Source organism: Leptodactylus fuscus, chromosome 6, assembly GCF_031893055.1.
Source record: "Leptodactylus fuscus isolate aLepFus1 chromosome 6, aLepFus1.hap2, whole genome shotgun sequence".
In the NCBI taxonomy this organism is placed as follows: Eukaryota; Metazoa; Chordata; class Amphibia; order Anura; family Leptodactylidae; genus Leptodactylus; species Leptodactylus fuscus.
In genome coordinates this window covers 70,492,184-70,519,620 of record NC_134270.1, presented here as the reverse complement: position 1 = coordinate 70,519,620, position 27,437 = coordinate 70,492,184, and the positions used below count along the sequence as shown (strand labels likewise).

The 27,437-nt window shown below is 39.4% G+C and overlaps 1 protein-coding gene across 4 annotated transcripts in view; it reads left to right on the top strand.

Annotated features, from left to right (window-relative positions):
• Nucleotides 1–584: 584 nt before the first annotated feature.
• TEAD2 (TEA domain transcription factor 2) overlaps nucleotides 585–27,437 on the top strand; it is a 77,132-nt gene continuing 50,279 nt past the window's right edge. Inside the window, exons 1-2 of one of the 4 annotated variants that reach the window (XM_075280202.1) lie at nucleotides 704–797; nucleotides 23,873–24,141. In XM_075280202.1, the coding sequence (XP_075136303.1) occupies nucleotides 23,940–24,141 (202 nt within the window). In that variant the 5' untranslated portion in view covers nucleotides 704–797; nucleotides 23,873–23,939. Of the gene's footprint in view, nucleotides 798–1,223; nucleotides 1,277–16,583; nucleotides 16,776–23,872; nucleotides 24,142–27,437 lie in introns of those variants that run through there. The other 3 variants (XM_075280203.1, XM_075280204.1, XM_075280205.1) reach the window with 3 other exon arrangements.

The window sequence follows — 27,437 nt, the reverse complement described above, 5'->3', positions numbered from 1 at the left end:
TGGCCAGTGACAGTACTATGGCAGTGAGTGACATTTAAGGTACTGTTTGCCTCATTTATTGTAAGCGTAGATGTACAAGCACGTGCTTGTAGTGCCTATCTATACTGCAGAAGTCATGCGTCTCTGTGAGAAGAGGACTTTGCTAACATTAAGCTGCCAGATTAACCCATTAAACACAACCATGTTCTCCTGTATTCTGAATTCCATGATCTAGCTAGACTTCATACTTGTAACAGGAAGGCTTCTGAACAGCACGCTAGACAAGTGAATAGCTAACTTGAGCCTTATAAAGTTGTAACACTAGTTCTGCATGCAGCTGCCTTGCACCGCAGTGTTACATGAGTGTCACGGAGGCGGAGATCTGGATGACTACCACCCATCCCTCTATAAGCCCCTCCTTTGAACTGCAACTGACTCATTGAGCTAATTTCATTCCTCTCTTTCATTCCAGAGATTCCTCTGAAAAGCTGTCACCTTTCCAAAATACCAAGCCTGCTTTCCAGCCACCAGCACCAGCACCAACAACAACAGCAGCGGCTGGGCTAGCCAGAGAGCCCTCCTCATCCTCACCTGACCTTCATCACACACACACAGAGGAGGGGGCAGAGACAATCCCTCTCAGTGCTGCCCAAAAGGAAAAAAAAAATACAAGTCTTTCCCCTACAAAGTGCTGACCAGGATTGCCTTTCTCTGTCCCCATTCAGTCCTTTCTGCTGGCTTCCAGATACCCCACAATAGCTGCCTAGTTGCCACCAAGTTCCACAGTAAAAGCCCCGCACCTTCCCTCTGCTGGCGAGGTAAGCAGAAAAAGTTCCAGATCTGTGTATTTTTCCCTCTCTCTCCCTCTCTCTCTTTCCCGGTCTGTCTATCACAGGATTGGGAGCTTGAAATCCTTGTAGTTTTTCGCATGTTTGGCATTTTTTGGGTTCCTTTCTCTCTTCCTGATCACTTTGAGCCTGGATCAGGCTGGAGAGGAGGATAACTGAGAGGCTTTTTCGTTTTGTCCTTTCCAAGAACATGGGCGGGGGGGTCCATTTGCCTTTTTTTCTTTGCTTTTTAGCTGCTCGTGTGATTTGGCTATTGAAGTTGGATAATGGATCTGGCATTACATAGGTTGTTCGCTGTCCCAGCGCCTGGGATCGGACTACTGATCAGCTCAGGGATATTTATACAACTTGCCGGGATATATGCAAACTTTAAAAGTAAAGACCCCCCTCCTTTTCTCATCCCTTGCTGGTCAGACCTACTTCCATTATTCTCAGAGTTACTGTGATCTGTAAGTACAACTTATTGTGAATTGTAGGATTCTTTTTAAAACTTCTTTGTTTTAGTGGCTGTTCTCTGTGGGCCTCCCACCCCCCTCCGGACTGTGATCTGCATCGGTTCTCTAGCCATTTATGTCCTGATCCTTTGTTTTTACATCTTTCTGCTGATCTAAGCACAAATCCTCCGCGCAGGGCAAAGCGTGTAGCTCAGTCTTCCTCAACTGCTTACAAGTTTAGTTTTCCCCTTTGTCTTTCACGCTAGACACGACCTGACACCCCGATCTACCAAAAACTTTTACTTTGACATTGTAGAGATGTAATCTCTTAAATTAACCCTTTATACCTATTTTAGTAACTTTTTAGAACTATTAAAACTTGCTCCATTACGTAAACCCCTTTTCATATGAATGAAAGTGTGAAGGAGTCGTCCCGCTTTCTTAAAGCAATTCTCTCCTTAAGTCTTATATTACTGTTTACAGTCCTTACACAAAGACCAGGAGCCAGCAACTTATGTATTAACCCTTTAGGCCCCAGGGATGAAAGCTCTTTGTCTTGGAGTATAACTAAGGGAAGGAAGGGGGTGGAGGGGATTTGGATCTTGTATTTGCCATATTGCTGGCTGAATATTGCCCAACTGTTGCTGAGCAGCTTGTAGGAAATGGGAGCCGACATGGAAAACGCTGGAGGAAGGAGGGGGGAAGGTTAGAAAAAGGAGGGAGAAGGGCAGATAAGGAGGGAACAGAGCTGCCTTTCAAAGTTTGCTCTCTTTGTTCAGCTGCTTGGGTACTGCAGATCTGCCATGCTGGCTGGAGTCTCTTGTCCTGTATTTGTTTTGTAGTATCCAGTGTGTAAATAAAAGCAGGAAACACTTTTCCCCTCTCTTTTTACTATGTGGACAGCAGCAAACAAGTCCTTTATGGTGTAACTGTGGAGGGGGGGGGGGGAGGTGGAGATGAAATCACTGCACAAAGAATAGTGATCACAATCGCTGCTACTAGTTTAACTACACAGTTGCTGAAGCTGACTTAAAACACTGCTATTTGCCCCCACTGGATCAAAAAAACTATATATATTTTTGAGAAAATATACAATTATTCTTGACTATTTTTACATTGTATATTTCCAAACTTAATTCACTGAAATTATTATGTTGAAATTTAGTCAATTTGATCAAATTCTTTTCTCAATTTCTTGTGGGTAAAGATATTTTTATCTAATTCAGTTCACATAAGAATAGTTCGGTGTATATGTAATTATCATCAACATCAACAAGTTTTAAGAACTTTTTTTGCATTTCTATATGTCATAAAATGTCCTAAAGAATCCCAAATTTTTTTAAAAGTAAAAAAAATCTAGACCTGTCAAATTTTATAAATTCCAATCATCTCTTTCTTAGTAAGAGCTAGGAAATGCCATCATGATCATCACCACAAATTTTTCAGTGCTGTCTAGTTATAGATGATACATCCTCATGACAAGGCATGTTTTTCGTTCAGGGCTCTAGAAAAGCTAGGTGATAACCAACGTGGCAACCATTAGAGTTCCCAAAAATAGACATTAGTAAGAAAGGGTTGTATACAATTATTTACAACTTGGCAGAAGAGGGAAATGCAAACTTTTATTTTCTCAGATTTTATTTTTTTTTGCATTATTGTTTAAGATTTTTTTTTCTTTTTTGCTGATGTAATGTCAGTCTGTGAAATTTTTTTGGGGAAAAAACTGATTACTGTTCTGTTTATCTGAAAATATAGCAGGTATTTCAGAAATATATATATTTTTTTTAAGATACAGTTTTAGAAACAGACTGTCACATTAATAGGACCAGCTCTTGCTCCATAATACCCCAAGCCTAGGGTTGCCCATATGGTGGTCTTGGACGTTACACAAAATTAAAGTTCATTGCTCTGTGATCTGAAGTGTTAACTGTAGTTTATTGACTAGAGGCGGCCATTTTAAAACTGTGCTATGTATATTTCAGCAGGCCTAGTGCCCACTGCAGTGACATTGGGCTGCTAGTTCTTCTTTCCAATCTTTCTTGAAACCTCAAACCTGGATTTTTGGGCAAAAACTTCACTTTCAGTTTATTCCAGTTTCTATACATGTCTTTTGCTAAGGCTTTCTCATGTGTCTGAAAGGTCTGGACATTATTCGACCTCTCACTTACTTTTTTCTAATATCCTAAGATGACCACTACTTTCTATACATTAATATCAATGTTCAGTGAATGGTTGGGATCTGCAAAGTCTCAATTTTGTATAGTAAATGAAAGCACGCCTCTCAACTTTTTGGACTGTCAAAGTCGGACATTTCTAGTTCACTGTGTGAAGGTCTCAAATTGTTTGCATTTCTATAGGCTTAAATAGGGTTTTTATCATAATATTAACACAAATAATATCAGAATATTGACATATTAAGAGCTAAAATGCACCAAATTAGGATATACGTTGATGTCTAATATACAGCGCCAGATAGTTTCTGGAAGTTTCTTAATGCACATCTAATGCAATATCAAAAAGAGGGACATTTAAGGAGCAAAGAGGAACATAGGGACTTTGGGACACTTGGGAGATTTAAAAGTAGTTCCCACGAAATGGTCTTCAGTGAATATAGATGGTTATATGAGTAAAGTCCCATAATCCTCTCAGCATGCCTGCATTTTCATCTGGTGGACGCAATGTGCTAGTGTCCTGTAAAGTCATTTCACATATCTTTTTATGGCCTAATGTAGTAAAATGACTTCCTGTTCTGCCAGTTATTTTGCATTATATTTTATGCCTTTCTGTTGTGTTAATAACAACAGATGACCTATTGAAAGTAATAGTGTTGTAGAAAAAATAGGGGGAAATATTTTTAGGAAATCTCTCAGCCCTTGAAGGCTTTCCAGAGAATTTTTCGAATATATTTTTTAAATGGTTGCGGACTGTCACCAAGATAAATACATATTCTATGACAGGGCATACCTTGGTTTTATGGTTAAAGTCACCAAAAATCTAATGTATGTATTGTGGTTATGACTTGATACTGGTGTAAATGTTGATGGTGTTTGGTGCGCTAAAATGTGTCAACTTTCTAAGATGTGCTGGAGTGGATTCTCAGAAAAGGTAGCGTGGCTTAAATGCATCACGATGTGCCAAAATTGTGTCATGAATTTCTGGCTCAAAGTAAGTCAACAAGAAGGTGGTATAAATTTAGACTAGACAGTGAAAAGATACTCCAGATTTATTATCCAGTATCAGTCACTAATAAATCTGGCGAATTTTCAGACTGTCTAAGTTTACATTGTTGAACTATTAGTAAATCTGGGCTTTTGTATGTCTAGTGTTGTGGCAAACGTAGGTTGAATCTTATCCTATTGGTTCGTATTGTTTTCTCCAAAGATGTGGCATTTGTTTGCTGCTTATTCTTTCACTCTTGTCTAGGCTGTCAACTGGCATTTTTGGCATTTTTTATGCTTATCCCATTCCTTGCCATTTTGTGTCTAGTTTTATCAGTTTTTAGCTGAACAACATGTTATGTCACATTGCACAACTCACATAGCTCAACTACTACAGTCAGTTAAGCATGGAGAGGTCTTGTGAAGTCTAAATGTTGTTTTTACTTTAACTGTGTCTTCTGTATATATTTGTTGGCATAACAGTCTATATAAATCCATTTATGTTGCAATACTATGACAAGAGTTGTACAGCCAATGGCCCTTTTTGTAGACTTTACCTTGCAGAAAAGTGGTCATCATGCATACGTGTAAAGTCATTGCAGAATCTAAAGGTCATAATGTAACATTGCGATGACCATTGCACTGGCCGACCCTGTACCCTCGGGGGAGGGGATTGGTGGGTGAGGGGAACATTGTGTTGTTTATACATCAATGAACTATCAACAAATAGTGTTCTAAGAAGTGTAGAAAACTGTAATTCCATACCTGAAGTTTACCTTAAATAGTTATATAAAAGCTTATACAGTATGTATACATTTTATTGGAAGATACATGTAGTGGTTCTCTAGCCTATTCTTGTAAAAGTTATATAATGTATTTTTTCTTTTTCTGTAACACTGATGCCACTGTCTGTGCTATCATAGCTAAATGTTGTCACTGTATAAATGATTAAATTTATGAACCCATCAAAGTGGGAACTACAGAGACAGATGAACATCGCTGCTCCACACTGTTTACTGTTAAAGCTAAATGTTCTATGCTGTTTCTGTAGCTCACATTCATTTCTATTGGATTTATGGAAATGGCGTAGATGATTTGCCAAGATAGGAATCGTTCCATAAGCTTTAGCTTCTGCTAACCTTTTACTGATTTTTAACATGAAACTATAGCAATCTGTTGGCCAAGGGCTGCTGTCGGTGTAAACAGAACTCTTAACAGGATGGATGTTTTTGTGTTACGCAACACCAGCTGTGCCTTATAACTGCTTATCTTCTGCTCTACTTAAGTGACAAGTTAATCGAGGAGGATGAGTGGTCAACAGTTATCCTATACCTATGGCAAGCTTTACTTGGTGACAACCAGAACAAAAAGCTTTCATGGCTGAGGTGTCCACAATGGTTCAAAGTTACTGTCCATTGATTTTACTCTTGCGGGAGAACATCCACATGTTCCATTATGACGGCTTAACAAGTTCCTTCTATGATCCTCAACCTTTCTAGAAACAAATTCTCCAGGTTTTCTATTACTTTTCAGTCCAAGACTGTGGTCAGTCTCAACCTGCTTGAGTCACGTCCATTGGGCGCCTCCATTTGTTTGCACATGTGTACAGGTTGTAAAACTGGTTTCTGTTTTGAAACTTATCAACTCAGTTCACATCTACATTTTCTGATGGGAGGCGGGACACCATTCTTGGGGTCAAATCTTCAAGTATGTACAGTGAATCTTTTGGAGAAGTTAAGTTTAAATTTCATATATTGTGCTTTCAGCATACATAGATTATTGATGATTTTTGGTGATTATTCTTTCTGCATAGCAATGGCTAAACACCAAATCATTTGTGATATATAAAATGGAAAACGAGAGTCAACTTTAGATAATTTTTGAATACATTTGGAATGTTCTTGATTTTTTTCCTCTTAATTCTGTTGGTAAAATGCTTAGAGTTTGTGTGTTACAAATAATGTAGCAGAGCTTTAAACTGGTGGTTCCCCACCTGCGGCTCTCCAGCTGTTCTGCAGCTCCAAGCCATAGACTGGAAGTAGCATCTTCAAAACTGCTGGGGAGTCAATGGTTGGAGTCACTTTAAACCTCTCTTTGCCAATGCTTGTCCAGTCAACAATTATTTCCCGGACACCCCATACTCTTGCAGAGAGAAGAGGAGGTGCTCACAAACATTCTGTCAGTAACTACTGAATCCTAATCTCCCCCAACTTCTGGCATTGGGGGAACTTTTAAAAAGCACTCATAGACATTAGATGGCCTGCCTGTCCCATCAAAATTGCGGGTTTGGTCAACATCGCTTTAATATGTATAACCAGCATATCGTAGTTTCCCCAAGTTTTAAAGTTATCCCCTATGCCTGTGCACTTTTTATTAAAAGTTGAATGTTCTTATGAATTCTTGTTATGGCATTGGAAGCACATTAAAAAAGTTCAGCCATAACAATGACAGGACTGACTCCTGGTGAGCCTTGTCACACTGCAACCTCAGTGTGTTCTATTCTATGCAGATGGTGCAAATATATCCCATCTATAGGGAATAAAAGCCTTTTCTTTGAGAGAGCTAACCCCATTACATAAATACACTTTGTTGCCTAAACCTGTGTCCAACACAATGAGCGGGGATTAGCTGGCTTAACCCCTTTCGTGCTAGCAACAGCAATGTGCACATTTCAGAAAAGATTCTCTATATAGCTTGCATATTGCCACCAATACAAGATCCCTTAACTCACTGGCAGCATTTTAGGTTTCTTATGTATGTAATGTATTGGTCACTGGTGAATCACTGGTCAGTTATCTAATATTCTTAGTGCATTGGATATCTTTGTCCTTTTTTTTTTACTGGACCTCTTACTTCTGACACATTTAGGCTGGGGACCACATGTTGTGAAAACAAAGCACTTTGACGAAAATGGCAAGGCTAAAAACATTGTGTTGCACAGTACCTGCAAAGTTGTTGAAAATTGCAGCATTTCAGTTATACCTGCGAAGCACTGCCATTTTCCGTATAGGTATAATGGGGCAGAAAGTCTGCACAGCAAAAAATTGTGGAAATGCAATGAAAAACGCTGTAACTTGAAGCTCCTGGTCCCAGTACAAAATTTGCATATGGACTATCCATTAAACAGGAGTCTTCTTTTATGGTTGAGAATTTTGGGAACCCTCAGGTATTTGCTACCACTTTACTGCCTATAGATACACCCCTGGCTGCAGTGACTTCTGGGGCTCAATGCATTCCCATTCACTTATATTATGTGAGATGTCGCAGGGTAGTACAGTGACCTCTTGTTGCCCAGCAGGGTTGCTGCTAAAATCTCTATGTAGCCACAGTGTAGCCACAGTGTATCTGCCCCTTGCAGATGATCGTGGCGTGGTTCAGTGTGATTTCTGAGTTTTTCCCGGAGAGCATACTGACCCATTAATTTCTGCTGGCCTCCGCACGTGACAATGAATTTCATGGATCTGTCTGTGGGCCAAAAGTCTGGGCCACAAAACTCAGGACAGGTCCTATTCCTGTCTGGTTTTGTGGCTGTGTTTCCGCAGCTCCTAATCTTTGAATGAATGGGGCCACGGAAACATGGCCGGTGCATGGGTGGCACTAAAATGATATCTGTATGCCACCCATGCACTGGCCATGCCATTCAATTGCAGCCGTTGGCTAGCAAGACCCTGTGACCGGCTTAATACTAATGTATCTGCTATAATAGTTCATGGGTCAAGGACCAAAAAGTTTATTTTGCAACCTGATTGTTGAAGCCATATTTGAGTAAACATCGGGACAAATAATTTACTTTATTCATTATCACAGTTACTTTGCGCATAGAAATAATTAAACAAAATAAAACCTTTGAGCCGTTTATTTAACAGCGCCCTAGGCGAGAACTTGGCGGCTCTATACGCAGCCTGGAGCTTCAATCATCCCGGTACTGGCGTTGCTGCAAGTGCAGTATTAACATAACACCTTTTCTGGCACATAAATTGGCAACATTTCCCATTACAATGTAACACACATCTCTTAAAGATACAGAACACATAACATTATACAACATAAAATCTCCCATAGATATAATGTGTAAATGAGCAAATTATGATCAGATAAAACTTGATCTCCTGAAATCTTTTACTAATTAATTTAACTATGAAAGTTTTCCAGATCATAGTATGTTCTCCCTGTGTGCAGATGGATGGCCTGAAGAATAAGATATCGCTGGCTTCTTCTAGTGCCCTTGATTTAAATACAATAATAGTACTACAGCCCCTTGTAAATGACTGATCATTTTATGATAACCTGTTAATCTGTTTAATACATATGAGGGCATGAGCATTACCATTCAACACCCATTTTTCATGGATAAGGTCAGGGGACTCCCTTTTTCCCACCAGAAACTCCAAGCAGAGTCTAATTAAAAACTTAATGTTCTGCTTTTTCAGCAAAGGTCCCAGGGATCTGTTTAATTAAACAAAAACCTTTCCCCCTGGTGACATGTTGTCTGTAACCTGTGTGGGTGGAGTGGGGGTGAGCGTGCTAATCTACAAGGTTGTGATAGGCAGGTACTATAGAGGCGCCTAAGGCAAGACACCATGTCTTCAGGGTGTTCTGTGGAGATGCCTTTGATCTCACTAGCTTTAGTCTTCTGCATTATAATATTTCCTATGTGTATTTTCTCTGTTTGTTGATGTTTATAGAAAATTTAAAAAACATAAAATATGAAAAAATGTATAAAAAAAGTGAAAAATTGAATGTGTACAGAATGTGAAGGTGGCACCCCCTTTCTCATAAATGTCAAAATGTGTAATTGATGTGAGGAAATCAAAATCCAAGATGGCCTTAAGGTTGAACCAATGGGCTTCGTCATTTTGTAGCAATAATTTTGTCTCTTATATGTGCATTTTTTACGTTTTCACGTGTATCATTATCACCTGTTATATTTTATACTATATATATATATATATATATATATATATATATATATATATATATATACACATATATATGTCTCTTAGTGTGTAATAAAACCCCAAAATGCATTATCCGTATAAATAACATTTCACGTCTTATCAAGCTCCACAAGTTTATAGAGTCTTGTATTCCTAAGGAAAGCGCGTATCCTAGTGTTTTGGGGAAATTTCATTCCCTACTGCTTATCTGGAAAATGTGCAATAGGAAGCTAATAGAAGGTCAGTGGGATAAGTTACTTAGCTGATCCTATAGTCACTATGGAACAAAGTGCATAAGACAGAATAAATCTCCCCCCATTTCATCAAAATGGTGTTTATGGCTCTCTAAAGCATAATAATCATGGCAGTCAATTACTTCAAAGTAAAGAGGTGATCGGAATGGCCCAAACAAGTGGCACAACTTTTTGAGATTTATTGTAGTTCGTGAGTGGTATAAAGAATTTGTGTGGTCTATGGTTGTAATAAAGGGGGTTGGTGTGTAAGGTAAACTCTGTATTTGAGATGGCCCATCAGACCTCTGCATGTGAATGTCATTGGGTTTGTATAGTAATCTGTGCTGTATCGTTCATGTGGGTGCATTTACATGAGCCCCATCACTGGCATGCTGAAAGTGACTTCAATTGACAAAATGCAGAGTCTGCTGTCATCGTTCGGTCATAGAGCATAGATTTAATTTTTCATTTCATTCTGCAATTCTGGCCTTTTCATGGCTACATTCTTTAAGTGACCTTTTTAGTCTGTGAGTATATGACATAATGCTGGCTTTCTGTGGCAGAGGATCCTTTCTTGTTTAGGAAATTGGTTACATTCCAAATGTTTAGCATTCCAGAAAAAAGGCGGAAAATTCAGAAGCTTGAGCTGTGCAAAACAGTTCTAGATACACGTTTTCATGTCCTGCTATTTTTAACCCATTCCTCTTGCTGTGATTAGCACATGAATACGCAGGATAACATGTTACATATTTCCTGGTTTCTATTATATTATTTACTTGTTTTGTTAATAATTTCTTTAATAGGTTTTTCTTCTAAATCTCATGACCTAGTCTGGGAGTGCGACTAGTGCAGGGTGGATTGAGTTTATGGATGGAGTTTGCATGTTCTCCTGTGTTTGTGTGGGTTTCCTCCTACACTCCAAAGACTTACTGATAAGGAGTTTAGGTTGGGATAGTGAGTGATGATCTGTGAAGTGCTGCAGAATATGCTGATGCTATGTAAGTAAAATAAATAAGTTCCTAGACTTGAATGCAACCCCCAACAATTATGACTACGTTTCATTTATAGCATTACTGCCATTGGGCCCCCTTGGGCTCTAAATTGTGGCTACAGCACTTACATTCCTATAAGGCTACATGCAAATTGAAATGAATATAAAGGTTTTCTCCATTATGAATAATCTTTGGGTCAGTGAACCCATCCCATTAAGGGTTATTTATTCTCTATTTTCCTTACATACTACCTCTGGTTGCACAGATACAATATTTCCCCATACTGGTACCTGACCTCTTCTTTAGTCATGTAAATCTTTTGCTAGGACTTTGCATTCACAGTTAACTTATTTCAGGACGTGCCATTGTTGCCTGGTTACTTCTGCACCAATACATGGCTACACTGTAAGTCAGACCTATAATCTTCAGAACAATGTGACATTGATTTTTTTTTTTCTTTTTAATAAACTTTCTTGTTTTCTGGTAACATCAAAGCTTCCAGACCGGCCTTGTTAAACCCTGGCCTGTCTTATCATACTCCTGCTGTCCCAAGGGGATCTTTTCACAAGTCTGATAACATCTCTTTCCATCCCCCATCTATTCACCCTCCAGGGGTCAGGAAGACTGGGCAAGTCCAGATGTGTAGCCGGACCCCTCCCAGAAGGTATGGGGTGTTTAGGTTTCTGTCATTCTGTAAGATAACAATCACATTCTGTCCTGACTTTAGGCTCAGCAAGTGTTTATATGCTGAGTTGTAAAGATCATTTATTTTCAACCAATATATATTTCTACAGGTTTACATCAAGTTGGCTGCACACAATTCACAAAATCCTGATCAGCAAAGATCCCCACGAAGCGACCATACATCTTTAATAGCTATTGTTTGAATGTTGCTATACCCTCATACACATTCACTTGGTTTAGCCAATTGTGTATGCCTTGTTAGTGCTGGCAGACATCCATAGAGATGTTGTGTCCCAGTGAAAATATAAAAGAATGGGTATGTTGAAATTCAGAGTTGGAATGCCCATAAACATAATAGTCAATCCATTCAAAAAGAGAGTGTTGCGCTCACATTGCTTCTATGTGTATAGGAACTTCAAATGCACCAATATATTTCCAGCTTCCATATTGCTAAACATTTGTATAAATATGGTGGTCACTAAAGAACTGTATGATATCATGCCTAGGGAATATAATAGCTTTCTTTAAGATAGATGAAGAAGAGGAATAGCTGATTATACAGTAATTCTATTAGCCCAGATAAAGAAAAGCACTACGTAGGAGTCAAAATACTTGTATTCCCATAATAGTCGAGTCAGAGAATTGTCGTGAGCAGCTTGAGTTTTATGGTATCAGCAGTTTATAGTACATTGTTTCTAACACCCTGAGGTCAGTCAGTGGACTCCTTACTACATACTGTCAAGGATTGGCTTGTACTTTGTTGCAAGACCTCTTGAACGAGAGAGATCTTACTGAGACACTACTGGAGGTAACTGCTATCTCAGCAGTTCTCTAATCTATTCCTATATATTCTCATCAAAAGCTATACAAAGATACAGCATGTGTTGGAATTGGTGGTGTAACTAAAATCTTGTGGGCCCCGGCGTAATCTTTTGTCCAGGGCCCCTACCTCATCCCTACAGTGAATTGCTGATGATGATGGTTATGAGAGCTAAGGAGTTTAATCCCCCTTTAGCGTGGTTAGGGTAATCTGTGGGTCTCCTTGGTTTATGGGCCAGATGCAAGCTGTTAGCTCAATACTAATGTCAGTGCTTATGGGCCCCCTAAAGCTCCTGGGCCCTGATACGACTGTACTCTCTGCACCCCTTCAAGATACGCTCCTGGTTGGAATATAGAAGACCATCATTCTTATTCCATGATTTGGGGTGAATTAGCCGACTTTGCTTGAGCAGATGAATCCAGGATTTAATCTGAAGTCCTGATTTCCAGATCATGTGCACTGTACACATCTCCTCACATCCTCTCATTGTTCTCCCACCATGACTGAGTCACTTAGGAAGTGACACAATATGTTTCCAGGCTACACTTCATCCTTTCTGTAACTTCAATGTGTTTCTTACTATGGGTTTATATTTTCTGCTCTATGACAACCTCACGAATGAGAGGAATTTCCCAGACTTAGGAGCATATTTCTTTGAAACATTGTAGCCCTCTGATGCCTTGTTATATAAAATCCAGGAACTGTGAAGTAGTCAGCTCATGGCCAATAACTTCACTTTCCTGTGTGTGTAGTCAGAGTGATTTGCTTCCTTAGAACACCAAAGGTCAGGGACCCTTTACTAACCTCTGTTGCCATGATACTTATTTTATTTTTTGCACAGACACAATGTTGGCCAGAAGGGTTCCTTAGTTACATAGGCCCAGGCAAAGACGTCCACCTAAGAGAGACCTTTGCAGGGTGATTCGTGAATGGCAAATTGTGGTAAAAGTAGGTAAAGTTTTTCAAGAGGCATGGTCTTTATAAAAGGACCCCATACAATAATATCAGACCTAGCTTGTCACGGGTTAAATAAAACAAACCATAGCACCTATTCTATTTATTTAGCAATTGACGTAAATATATTTTTGGTTTGTAATGGCTTTAGCGCTGCTAAAGTCATTTAATAAGTTATATTACTATGTTCTAGTACCTTCCGATATATACAGTATGTATATGAGTTTTAAAAATTACAAAGGTGAGCCCCCTATATTTACCAATCCTATTTTGTAGGGCTTGAACCCACAGTTTTGTATATGGTAGAGACCTTAAGGACTGCGCATCGGCCCTTCTACGCTCTGCACTGAGCTGATGTCACCGTGCAGTAGTGATGAGTGGTCAGTCAAGTAAGACCCAGTTCACATCTACGTTTGGGTTTCCGTTTAGGGAGTCCACTTGCGGACCCCCTGAATGGAAACCTATCCGAATTAAAAAGCAGTTACCTAAGGAAATCCACAGACCCCATAGACTATAATGGGGTCCTTGTGGTTTGCGCTCGGTTTCTGTACAAAAAATTGGGAGAGAAAAGTGCTGCTTGCAGGACTTTTCTGTCCACATACTTCATTCGGATACAAGAACGGAACGGCCCAAACGCAGATGTGAACCGGGCCTATGCCAATGTCAGGAGTGGATTGAGCAGAATCGGACAGATTAAAGAATTAAACAGGTTAAAAAGCTTCCTTTATATTGTCCATTCCCTTTCAAGCCACTCCTGACTTTGGTTCAAAAAAGTACAGAAAAACATATAACAAAAAGCACTGTGTTTCTGTAACGTGGGGCTTTAGCCTGCTGGACACTGCATAGATGAAGGAGCCTGGGAAAACTAGGAAACCTGGGTGACTTAACATGTCTTTAGTCACCTAAATGTTTTGCTCTTGTTATTTGTGCCATGTTAGGTTTTACATGCAGTACTGTGAACTGTTTTTAGCCTTACTCTCATCGACAATCTAAATTCATGGTTTACAACCTGTAATTTTCCGCTGTTATGTAACTACAACTCCCAGAATGTCCTGAAATTATACTTAGTATCATACTAAGTACTGTATAAGTATTGTACTGAATATAGTAGGTTTATGCTGTTTATTCTCATATAGTAGGTTGATTTCAATCTTGTCTTGTCTTTTTGTTTTTTTGTGAAAAAAAATTAAAACAAAAATCTCTGAAATGTTTTTTGCCAACCAAAGTATTAGACTGTAACTTTCAACCAGTATAGATATAATTTAGATGTTCTACTGTTTTTAATATGATATATTTTGCATATTACTAATGAACAGAAATCTATGGATTGACCAGAAGACTTTTTTTTTCCGCAGATTGGTTATCCATATTGTAGCTGTTAAAAAAAATAAAAAAAAATAAAAAATTGTATTTTTTTTTCTACAAACAATGACACAAAACCTTCACAGTAATGTCTTGGGGGGGTATCCTCAGTGTCCAGCGATGCCGGTGACCTGTGAGGCTGGCCCCTCTGACAGTGCAGTGATATCGGTCGCCAAAACTAATGACTGCGAAATCTAACCAGTGTGCCTCAGTATGATGTGCATAAAAGTACAGTACTGGTCAAAGCATGGCTATACTATTACTAATCCACAATACGATTGCGCGTGCGTGAGACCTGGAGGACATCAAAACTTTGGTAATATGAGAGCAAATGGAGACAGGTCCAGCATCCAGAATGGGATCCACGTGGCGACCATTATTAAATTATTACACTGTACTTTATTTAGCATGGCTCAACCAGCAATAGCCATTAATAACCCAGCATGTGTATGATGTGGGAATATTCAATACTACAAAATCTTCTCGTCTTGTCTCTCGTGTCAATCAATCCATTGCATTAGAACAGGAAACATTATTGTTTTGTACAGTCTTCTTCTAGTGGATCAAGTAAAGCAATGTTTCTGCCTCGCTGTGAACGAAGCCGAGATTTCTATCTGTAACCACTTCCTGCCTCTTCAAACTCTCCAGTACTGAAAGAGAGCAAGGAGAAAAAAAAAAAGTTCCAAACAGAGGGAAGGTCTGGCTCGAGCTTCTAGATCTTTCCACAGCCCTACTACTCTTCCTGGTCTGTGATTTGTTCTCGCTGCTTCTTTGTGTACAAGTTACTATGCTGCCAGAAAATCTGCTTGTCTGACTAGTTAAACATTGTAGTTTACACCTCGGGCCCCACAATCTGCATTGAGGATAACGTTCTGTGGTCCTTGTTTATATGTTTAAAGAATTATTTCCTTTTTGATTTTTAATAAAGTGACTATCTGCATCTTTAACTTCATATTGATTTTATGAAGCCTTTAGATTGACGTTAGAACTAGTTGTTTTATATTCATTGCCCTATTTATGGCATCCTTTATACCTTTCCCAACGTATAGTAAAAATGATCTTTGCGCCTGGTTAAAGTCTCAGACTTTGCCCCTTACCTTTATGTTATTCTATGTAAACACTGTATGGATTTTCGCTATGTATATCTCACATGTAAATTCTCATTTTCCAGATCTTATTTCTTTTTTTACATGTAAACTGTAAATTATTTGAATAAATAAGAAAAATGTATCAGATATTTTCAGATATTAATTTTAAGATTCTGAATTTTGGAATACAAGTATTTGAAGTAAAACTATAACGATTGTAATAAGAAAAGAAAAACAAGATATAAGAGTATAGAAGAAACCCTTTGAATCAGATAGTCATTTATTGTATATTTTATGATCATTTTTGACCTTTTTCATGTTATTCGGACTTTCTCAGACAGAGCTGCCATATTGCTTTTATTTATTTTGTCTACATTTACAACATGCAGGAGACTCCATTCTAGTATGTTTGCACTACGTGCCTCACAATTTTGTTTAAAGAGCACATTCCCACTACCAAGAGTCTACAAGGTAGCACATTGTAAATGAACCATTTGTGTTTGGTGAAGTGAATGGACGCCCAGGGCCCTATAATACGACAAATGTCACATGTTATCCGGTGATGTTTTCAAGTCCCACAATTGCAGGGAACTACGTTGAGATCATCTGAACTCTGTATATATTTGGTATGGAAACTTTATTGTTTAGAATATTTAACAGTTCTTTGCACAAAGGAGAGTGAAGGCCGGGGTGTTTAAATGGGAGAATAAAACAAAGAATTGGCAGGAAAGAGCAGACGAGGGACCAAAGAACCAGAAACATTAGGCAAGTAGATAGTGAGCTGCTTCCGTGTTCATGTAATACAAAAATAGATGTATAGATATAATAAAATCTGAAGAATTTAAAAAATATTGGTATTTAGTTCCTTGATTTTTTTATTTTTATTTTTTGCTTGTATAATATTGGTTATAGGCTCCGTCACATGACCATTTTGCAATATTGCTAAATTGTTAGATTATTTTTGTTTTTTTGCTCCATTTTTATTATAATTTTTATGTGTTGTAATGACTACCAAGTGAAAGCTCACTGGTTGTAGCAAAATGTGTAAAAAAAAAAAAAATATAAATACTGTCTCATCGGTGGGAACTCTTCATATTTATGCTAAAGATGAGACAGATATAGTAGCATGTGCCGCTGAGTGAATGGACACATTCCAATCCAGGTGCATCAGAAGTGATCTAACAGGACAGAACTGGGTGCCTGCCATACTTTACATGCTATGATGCCAGTCTTCATCAACCCAATCAAGGAATTAACATGTCTATGACCACGTGGAGCCTTGCCAGGTAGAAATTTAGCTTGTGAGTTGTGGGAATGACGTAAATCTAGCAGGGATCTGAATCTTATCTTTCCACACATTTGTACTTTGCATGATTCAAGTGCAAGCTTATGGATTATTTTTATTACCCATTATCCCACACTTTTTAAACTAAAATAATATGGGAATTTTAATAGTGAAGGTTAAATGGAGAGTATTTGCTAAACTTTGTTTCCCCCTTTAGAGATTTTAATGTCCTCCCTTTCGCCCTTGGTGCACCCTATCCCCTGTAATCTCTGTCCTGTATCTCCAGATCCTGTGTGGGAGCAGCTGCCCTGGGCAAGTCCACCTGTTCTGCAGCTAAGATTGGAGAGCAGGAGGTCTGGCGTGTCAGTGCTGTTTGACAGGCTGCCCATGGTGTGGGTGGAAGTGGGGGATGGAAATCTGTGGGGAATCATAGGTGTGGCAAAAACCAAACCATTCTGTTTTCCCTGTTCTACTTGCATTTATTTTACTGTCTCCGATAATTGTATTCTGTTTTCAGTCATTCGCTTAAAGATATGATTTTCACAATAACTACTATATGTTGCGATTTACACCATGTTACTTTAAGTATCTTCACATATATTATTATTTTTTTAATGTAGATTGTGAACCCCACATAGGGATCACAATGTACATTTTTCCCTATCAGTATGTTTTTTTGGAGTATGGGATGAAAATCCATGCAAACACAGGGAAAACATACAAACTACTTGCAGATGGGTTTTTGGCCTTGGTGGGATTCAAACCAAAGACTCCAGCACTGTAAGGCTGCAGTGCTAACCACTGAGCCACTGTGTGGCCCAATCTTCACATATATTATGTTCAGAAGTGTTACTTGAAGTTTCTGAGGCCAATGTAGAATCTCTCACAGTTTACCACCACCTATAATGTACCGCTTTGTAATGTCGGTGACTTGAATACCGAATGCGGACGTGAACCAGGCCTGAGACAAGTCAAATTTGTCAGTATTGACTGTGAACGTTTGGATCATTCCCAGACAATTTGGGCAATTATGAAATTACCAAAAGGGGTCTTTACTTTGTTTCTCAAGAGTCCTGAAAAGTAAAGTGCTCTCATTCTTTAGCAAACAGGAAAGTGGAATAATGCATAAACAGAGATTTCTGAGGTGATCTAGAAATATCAGTACTTCTGCTGGTCGTATTAGTTGTTATATTGGCAATCACCCATCTTTCCTAGAAACAGATATGTAACAGAAACTAAACTGAAGCCTGTCACAGTATTCTTATAAATACTTGTTCACACTACATAATGCCTGAGTACACTCACTGTGAACACCAGGAATGCTTTAGGTTCAGATGTGTGAAAACAAACCCTGGACGTTGTCCTTGTTCCTAGAGGTTTGGCTGAAGTTCAGGGATTTATTTTGGTAAATAAGTGTATGGTAACCTGCAGGATGGTGGCGTCATGATGTTCTAACAGTGCGAGTTACCTGTCCCCTGCAGAATTCCAGCTATTTATTCTGCATACCTCTTTTGAATGCTTTCTCTTTCAGTTAGTCGGGAAAATGGTTGGCTTATTTCCCACAGTCATGATTATGTCTGATACTTAGTGGCCGCAGTGAAGCTTTAGTCTATTGTTGTGATAGTTGTGTAGCTGCAACTCCCAACCTTTCATTAGCAGGGTATGCTGGGAGTTGTAGTTTTGCAACTGCTGGAGAACCACAGATTTTTGCTACATTGTCAGGCTTCTGGCCATTGAGACAATTTACCCTTTTCCTCTAATATAGCAATACTGAGGTTGAGTGCAGTAATCCCATTTATTCTGAAGGCAGATTGCACTAAGGCTCCCAATAGTGAAGTTTAGTAAAAAAAAAAAAAAAAAAAAAAAAATTGGGGGGGGGGGGGGGAGCGTTTTTCATTGCATTTTTTCATAGTTTCCCTCTGCAGACTGTCTGCCCATATTATACTTTTCTGGAGAACGCCAGCGTTTCCGCAGGTGTAAGTGACACACCGCAAATTTCAAAGACGCAAGCAATTTTAAAAATGCAGCTTTGCCACTGCAGATTATTTTTTCTGCAATATGTGGATGGAAAAAGCCAGAAGCCCATCCACTTTTCAGGTACTGTGTTTTCCCAACGTGGGGCTTCAGCCTTAATAGGCAGCATGCAGATGGGTTTGCAGTTAGGACCCTTGTTTGGTAATATTCTTTCTTTACACTGTGTGGTCCTTTTTTTCTCTTTTTTCAGCCTTTCATTCATAGTAAATAAATTAGACTGGATTCATATGCTGTTGTGTTTAGTGTTTAGATTGTATGCTGGGAAGGCTCACCATGTACATACTAGACATATCCCTAGGGTTACATTACCTGGACAGAGGACAAAAGAGTGTCTTTTGGTTCTTCATGTGGCCACTGTAGGTCACACATATATGTTTTATTCCTATGTGTGATAGATGCTTCTATATGGCATGTCACTTGTCAGAGCGATGTCTCAGTCAGGATGTAAATAAAGAGTCTTATGGACTGTACATAACTTTCCACCGTCACATATGTTATAAGTGTGCTTATCCCCTTCACAGTGCCTTATCGAATATTAAATCTTTTGGTATTTTTTAAATTAATTTTTACTGTCTATAAATAACATTGTTGTTAGGTTTGGAGTTGGGATCTCACTGGGAGTCCAGAATTTGGAAACCGGTCTGCTTGGGAACAATCTTAGCAGCTGACTAGTAGTTCCTAGACATCAACCTTTTGTTGCCTCCATTTTGTGTCATGGCCACTTATTACACTGTTTAAAAAAAAATATTCGGCTTCCAAGGGTCCAATAGTTGATCCAATGCCCATGATGTGAACTTTGCCTCTCTCTTAAATCTGAATGTCAGAACTAAATAAAAATGCTTTCATTGTGGGCCAAGTGGACAGCAGTCAGATTTCAAAAGGGTATTTTTCAATATATGAAATGAATTTACTCCTCTCCTTGGTATCAGTAGCACTTTTAACAGCTCTTAAAACTGTATCTGTGCTCTGTTAGATGGGTTGCTGTGCCCGTCCCTGCCAGCGGCTCCAATGACATGGGCTCATTTCACACCTGCTGCAGTCTGGCAGCCTGACAGACCCACTCAATGTGGCCGAGGTCAACCTGTCCTTGTATTCCAAGAACTGCCCACCAACAGGAAGAAGACTGCTTCTCCTGTGGGATTGAGAGTATAGGGCATGCATTTGGCTTTTTCTTGTTTGCCTCAATTCTGCCACAGTACAGCAAAAAACTGGAGTGAAGTGATATTGACTGCGACAATGGAAAATGTTCAGTGTTTCTAATATTCACCTGAATTGGTTGTTACGGTGTAATCAATAAAGTTCTAAAAACAATTGCCCATAGCGAAAGTAACAGTGGGGTCACTGCTTCCAGCTGTGCTAGATATGTAACCTCTGTAATGGGGTTGCTACAGGTCGCTCTTTGATGTTGCTTTCATATATTTCATAGATACATTGAAATGCATTTTAAACATTTTATGTATTTGTTTATTACTGTCTATGTGTCTGCGAAATCTTGATATCCTCTGTTTAGTTAGATTAGTATTAGAATGCAATCACTTAAGATATCCCAAGAATAGATTTTTATGTAGGGGGTGGTAAGTGATCCTCAAGGAGTATATATATATATATATATATATATATATATATATATATATATATATATATATATGCCCCAACAAGATCAAATATCATGAAGAGTGGTTCCAGAATAGATCAGTGAGCGCTCATCCTTCTGAACAGACGAAATTCTTCATGTGTGCGTAGAATGTCTCACCTGTATGCTTATAATATTCTCCTTAGATTTATCTGAGTGCGTAAATGTCAGCACTAATAAGGCAATAAGGTAGTCATAGAAGGACTGTAAACTGCAAAACAACTGTATTATACTAACGGCACATGTTGACTGGTTGAATCTAGACACCTATTTGCGCAGTAGCCCTGCTGTCATTGGTAGGACCATCCCACTTGTGACTTTTTTAATTTACTCGCCAGGGGTCTGGACTATCCAAACACTTGAAAATCCCATATAGTATTACCTTGCCCTCAGTTAGATAATAAAGCTACATACAATATCAATGGATTCTAGATACTTTCATGGCATGTTTTTACTAGCTATATAACCCTTTCATACCAAATTGTACCATTGACTTTTTGTCATTTTGCCTGTTTTACAATAAAACCTTTATTTTAGGGGTCCTAATTTAGATTTTTTTTGTAATGAAGCCATATTTTCTTGGGCTTTTGGGCTTCTCAACCAGCTTTACTAGTCTTTGTAGGACTACATGGCAAAATTGTTACCCTTTATCTTACTGACCTATGTATTTTGACTAGGACAGACTTATGTATTTCCTATTGCTAATATGGTACCATCATATTGGCTTCTTACACAGGTCATATACATTATATAGTGACTCAATGCTTGTTTGGTCCTCAGATATCTCTTGAATTTCTCAGCCCCACCATACAGATTTGGTTCAGCAGAGTATGCATTTGTCTCAATGGGGAAAAGAAAGAACAACAGGATTGGGCAGTTTGAAATCATGGCTGACCCTTTTTCTTCCTGCTTTTGCCATCGGAGGAGAGATTCAAAATTCCCTCATAAACATCAGATGTTTATTCAATATATATCTATTGTGTATGGACAGCTTTTTAGTAGAGATCTGTAACTTTTTCTTGCATGCTGCAGTATACACATAGTCTTAAGCAATTAGTATTTAGATATTATCCCCTTCCCAACACCCACTGTACTATCATGGCAGATGCCAGTTCTTCAAAGATGGCAGTGCTCTCTTGTAGAATGACTGGCATAGCTACTGAGTCTTCGATGTAATGTACACCAGAGACCCGGAGCTGATGATCACTCAGAGTCCACTCTGATCCGTGGGCATTACTACCTGTGAGCCATCCTCCAAAATTTAAAAATTACCACTGGGGCTGGTCCCCCACTGGCCCATACCTCTGTCGTTGCAGGCCAGCTCCTTCACAGCGGGATTGTCGGAGCTGACCTATTCCTATTTCAGCCTGGAGTCTTATGAAGGCTCTCAGGCTTGTTATAGGAGTATTACTATTGAGGCTGGTATATGACCAGTCTAGATAGTAATGTAGCGAACTTCCCATAGACTGCAGTTTCAGATTCAAGCCCCCTAGAGGGGCTAATAGACTAGTAAAAAAAAATGCCATTAAGAACAATTTGTTCCACAAACATTAAACACTCATATGACATTGTGAATGGAAAAACATTATGGAGTTTGTTTGGTATACTATTATTGTTTATTTATTTTCTTACCTGTATAGCGCTATCATATAATAGCTTTAGTAAACGGAGAAGTGCTCCGACCCCAGTGGAGATCCAAGGGACATGTATTGAGATAGTTAAGATCTATAAGTATCTGGGTGTGCTCCTCAATAATAAACTAGACTGGCCTGATCACCTGGATGCGCTGCACTGAAAAGGTCACAGCAGACTCTACCTGTTCAGGAGGCTGAGGGCCTTCGGAGTCCAGGGGTCACTTCTTAGGGCCTTTTTCAACGCTGTGGTTGCTTCAGCCATCTTTTTCGGTATGGCCTGCTGGGGGAGCAGTATATCAACCAGGGACAGAAATAGACTTGACTATGGACTGCTATGGACTCCGAGTACATCTTCTCTTCTCAGCATATATGTGTCTACGTCTGTAATATATTACTGTGTATTATCCTGTATCTGTATTACTATGCTGCTGTAACATGCTGAAATTTCCCCACTGTGGGACTATTAAAGGATTATCTTATCTTATATTCCACAGAGCTTCATAGACATTCTCAGTCACTGTTCCATATAGGGCTCACAATACATTCCCTATCAGTATGTCTTTGGAGTGTGGGAGGAAACCCATGTAGACACGGGGAGAACATCCAAACTCCTTGCAGATGTTGTCCTTAGCAGGATTAAAACCCAGGACTCCAGCGCTGCAAGGCTGTAGTTTTAACCATTGACCCACTGTACTTGCAGTCACATGAATATTTTTCCATGTGTGTTGCATGGTATATTTCTGTCAACTTTGCAGTTTGCCAAATCTCCAGTGGGTTGTATTATTAAAAGAAAATTCTACATCGGATTAAAACCAAACAACTATTAAAAGAAAACATTAACCGTATACCCAATTTATTACAATGTGAAATGTCAAAGGACTTTATCAAAGGAGGAGCACAATGCAATATTCAGGACTGGTTTCAAAGCAGTTAAACTAAATAAACTCTCTTAACTAAAGTTGTCAGACAGCCCAAGCTTCTCATTAAATCCAGGTTAAAAATTAACATCACAATGTTAGTTCTTGTCCAGATTAGTCTGTTGTAAATGAACTTGTAGACAGCTCCAAGTTGCAACTGTCCTCTTGGTTATTGCTTCATAGTCAACGAAGAAGTTTTTATAGAAGACAATGTAGGGCGTTTAGAAGGGTCTACTTATAACTATTATGACTATAATGTGACTTTAATACCTATACTACATAAACTGATGAAAAATATTACAATATTTAATACCCTTTGAGATGGTCAAAAAGACACAGCATTACATTATAGTGACTTCTGCATCTGAGAAACCAGAGGCTCTTAGGCCGGGGCCCCATGGGCTGGAATTGCGGCATTATACAGTACAGGCAAAGTGGATGAGATTCGTGCGAATCCCATGCCCACTTTGCGTTTAAAACATGGGAGAGTCTAGAGACCCCCATACCCATTAAATAGTAGACTGAACATGCCGAAGTCTGGCAGTTTAGCACATAAACCTTTAATGACCAATGCTTCCCAGGTTAACCACTAGTCTATACTTCTTGGTCTCTCTTAAAATGGCAGTCACTGAGGTCATTTCCTGTGTGTCCAGAGAATCCAGGAAGTGGACTTGGGTTGCATTAGAATGGAAGTGGGGGATTGGTGAGGATAGTATTGCTTCCTCCATTTTTTTATTCCATTCTGACCATCATGAGATGTTCGTATTGAGAAAAACAAATTTGTTTACATGGAATTAGAACTTCTTAGTGGAGTCACCATATGGACCTTATCAGTGGTTATGGGGACTAATATTAATATAACTATCTTTTTGTTTTGCAGAATTTGCTGAGTCCTTTTTAGCAAGGTGAGGCTTGGAGGAGCCTCTCTTTTCCCTCCTATTTAAAACATGGACCCCAATGGGTGGAGTGAAGCGGGCAGCCCAGCTGAGAGCACAGGGGATTTGGGAGATTCCATGGAGAAGAGTCTAGACAATGATGCAGAAGGTGTATGGAGTCCAGACATAGAACAGAGCTTCCAGGAGGCACTGGCTATATACCCACCATGCGGGAGGCGCAAGATTATCTTATCTGATGAAGGCAAGATGTATGGTAAGTTATATTTCTGTATTGACCTTGTATTTAATAACCAAATGCTACCATTACATCACTTCATGTGGTTTGATATTACCATACCATTTTGCAGGTTCAATGTACTTAAAGGGAACCTATCAGGTAATTTTTTGCCCCTAAACAAACACCAGCAGCCATTTTTCACTAGCATCAATTTTTACACTATAAATGATGTCCCTTAGTTAATTTCTGATGACAAAACCCAACGTTATAAACTTTTATAAAACATTTCTGTATATGCAGAATGTACCTGAACATGATAGGCACTTCCGCTTCCTAGTCACAATCACTTTGCGGTTACTTCATTGCTACATGCCGCCTATGAGATGTGATTGACAAGTTTTCCCATGTTAGGAAAGGCGCAGCACAAATCTTGCGCAGGTGCAGTTATGGCCACGTTTACCCAAAATTCTCCTGGCAATTAAAGAGGACCTTTCACCATATCCGGGCACATGCAGTGTTATATACTGCTGGAAAGCTGACAGTGCGCTGAATTCAGCGCGCACTGTAGGCTTTCCCGATCTGTGCCCAGTGTGAAGAGCTTACGGCCCGGTACCGTAGCTCTTCTATGGTCAGAAGGGCGTTTCTGACCATTAGCCAGAGACGTCCTTCTGCCTCGCGGCGCCTATCGCGCTGTGCTGTGGAGCGGGGAGGAACGCCCCCTCCCTCTGCTCACACAGCTTGTCCGTAGACGAGCATTATCAGGAGAGGGAGGGGGCGTTCCTCCCCGCTCCACAGCACAGCGCGATAGGCGCCGCGAGGCAGAAGGACGTTCCTGGCTGATGGTCAGAAACGCCCTTCTGACTGTAAAGCGCTACGGTACCGGGACCGATAGCGCTTTACACCGGGCACAGATCGGGAAAGCCGACAGTGCGCTGAATTCAGCGCACTGTCAGCTTTCCGGCAGTATATAACACTGCATGTGCCCAGATATGGTGAAAGGTCCTCTTTAAGGAAGGGGTCGCATGCACTGAAATACAGAATTTATGTTAATAATGTTAAATAAATGGTGGTCAACAACTACTCCATGGTGTTGAGGATGGTTTTGTGGCCGTTTTGGAGGATTGTAAAGCAGTGTTGCTGTTTCTTCATTTTTCCATTGACTGCCCCTTATCTTCTCAGAAGGCATGATGGGAGTTTTACAAGATTTCTTATTTGCTTACCTCTAATGTGCATTAATATTAGGGAACTGGCCTCAAAACACTGTATTTCACAATGCCGGCCATACTGGCAAATTAAACTTATTGGTGGCCACAGTTGACTTACATGGGTTTATGAATGTAATCTTCATACAGTTGTATGGTTGACTGATAAGAGATGGACAGATGTGGCTCTTTCTGGTCTGAGATTCTGAGTTTGTACATTGGCATTTAAGATAACAGTGTTGATTTGTGAATAGTGAGCTTGTGAATAAGGAAGACAAAGTATATGGTTATAGGTGTTCTCATTGTTGTAGACATCACTTTTTATACCTTACCAAAGGGTTATCTCTCTCTCTATATGTAGTAAGGTATTAAAGTCATACTAAGGGCATACTAAATGTAAGGATCATCGGACATGTAGAAGTCATTACATTGCTTAGAGTCAGTTCACGTGTATAATATTAATGCCTCCTTCCTGAATAGCTAAGAGGCAGCTTTGTCCAGATACTGGACAACTACACTAGCACTTTATAGAAGCTGTGGATTGCATGGACATTAGTTGCCTACAATATTTGGCCATGCCATGCTCTGTCTCCTCTACCACAAGGTTGTTACTATGCAGCTGATCTATGTCTCCACAGTCAATGTGAAATGGAGTCTTCAGTGAAATTCTTTACACTCTTTTCTCCCAAGTCTACCAGCTGAGTGGTCATAAAAGCTTCTTGAGTAGGATTGTTTTTGTCCAACAAATGAGGAGTAGTCAAATGAACCTGCGTTCATTTGTGTACATGTTCCAGGAACACGAGAGAAGACTGTGTAGTGTTCTATGTGTCATCGGATGACTCACACAATAGTCTGTTCCCAGGAAATAAATCACTTGAAAGGGGCTTGAATCTTAATTCTTAGAATAAAGATCTTCATACACATACAAAGACTCACTGCTGACAATCATTCACATGTATAGGGTATGTACAGTAGTGTTGTAATGCAACTGCAGGCATAATGGAAACCAGTTGTTCTTGGCCATGAGAAAAACAACAGCATTTATACATATGTCAGTACTTACCTACTTGTATTGAGACATTCCAAGATGAGCAATGTGATAAAAAAGAACGTTGAAAAGGAAAGACTTTTAAAATCTAGTCATTTTGTGCTGCTCATCTAGTGATATCTCAAACCAAAAGAAAAGGTAAGGAAGGACATGTGTATATGTGGAACCGCGATGGAGATTGATGCAATGGTATAAAGCTGCCCCTTTTACATCGCGGTATTCCATAGGGGATGTTAGGAAGTTCTTAGAGAATGTTTCTTCTCTCCCTTGAGCTGTGCTCTGATCCTCCTCTGTATCTAAAAAATTCTACATACAACCCTCATAAAGCGGCCACTTATCAAGGGTGATCTTTTTTCTTTCAATGGGTACTCCATTATATTTTGCCATTATGAAGTACCCAGCTATTATGCACTGCACGGACAACATATCCACTGCATGCACAACATGCATATAGACACCCCATAGCCCCTCCTATACTGCTGTATACGATTGAGCCAAATTTATTACAATGTGTTTTGCACCTATTTTTACATGGACCGTGCAACTGAGTGCAATGAAATATTTAAGGCGCCATATAATAAAGCCTAAAAATAACTAATAGTATACACTCAGTTATCTGTTTGGCCGGGTCTCCAGCAGAAAGTCTCCATCTGGGTCCTCAGTGTTCCTGACCTTTGGCCTGGACAGGAGTGCATCAGCTTCACTGGCGGAGAAGTGATGTTCTCTTCAAATGGAGCATAAGTGCTCCGTCACTAACTGGCTGAAGTGCTCATATGTAGACAGAAGGTAAGAAAAGACCGGGGACACGAACAGGAGCGCTCCCCTGGATCCCCAGCCAAATGGAGTGTGTGTATATAATATATATAGGATATTTTGAGCCTTCCCATGGTGTAAAAAAAGAACTAAAACACCTCTTTATGTGGCAGAATAGAAACATAGAAGATTGACAGCAGAAAAAGACCAATAGATCCATCTAGTCTGCCCTTATAGCATTACCATTTAATCTTCGGATAGACATCTTTATTCCTGGCAAGCTTAACATTTGCCTAGTAAATGGACTGAAGATAAAAGTAGAGGTGCTA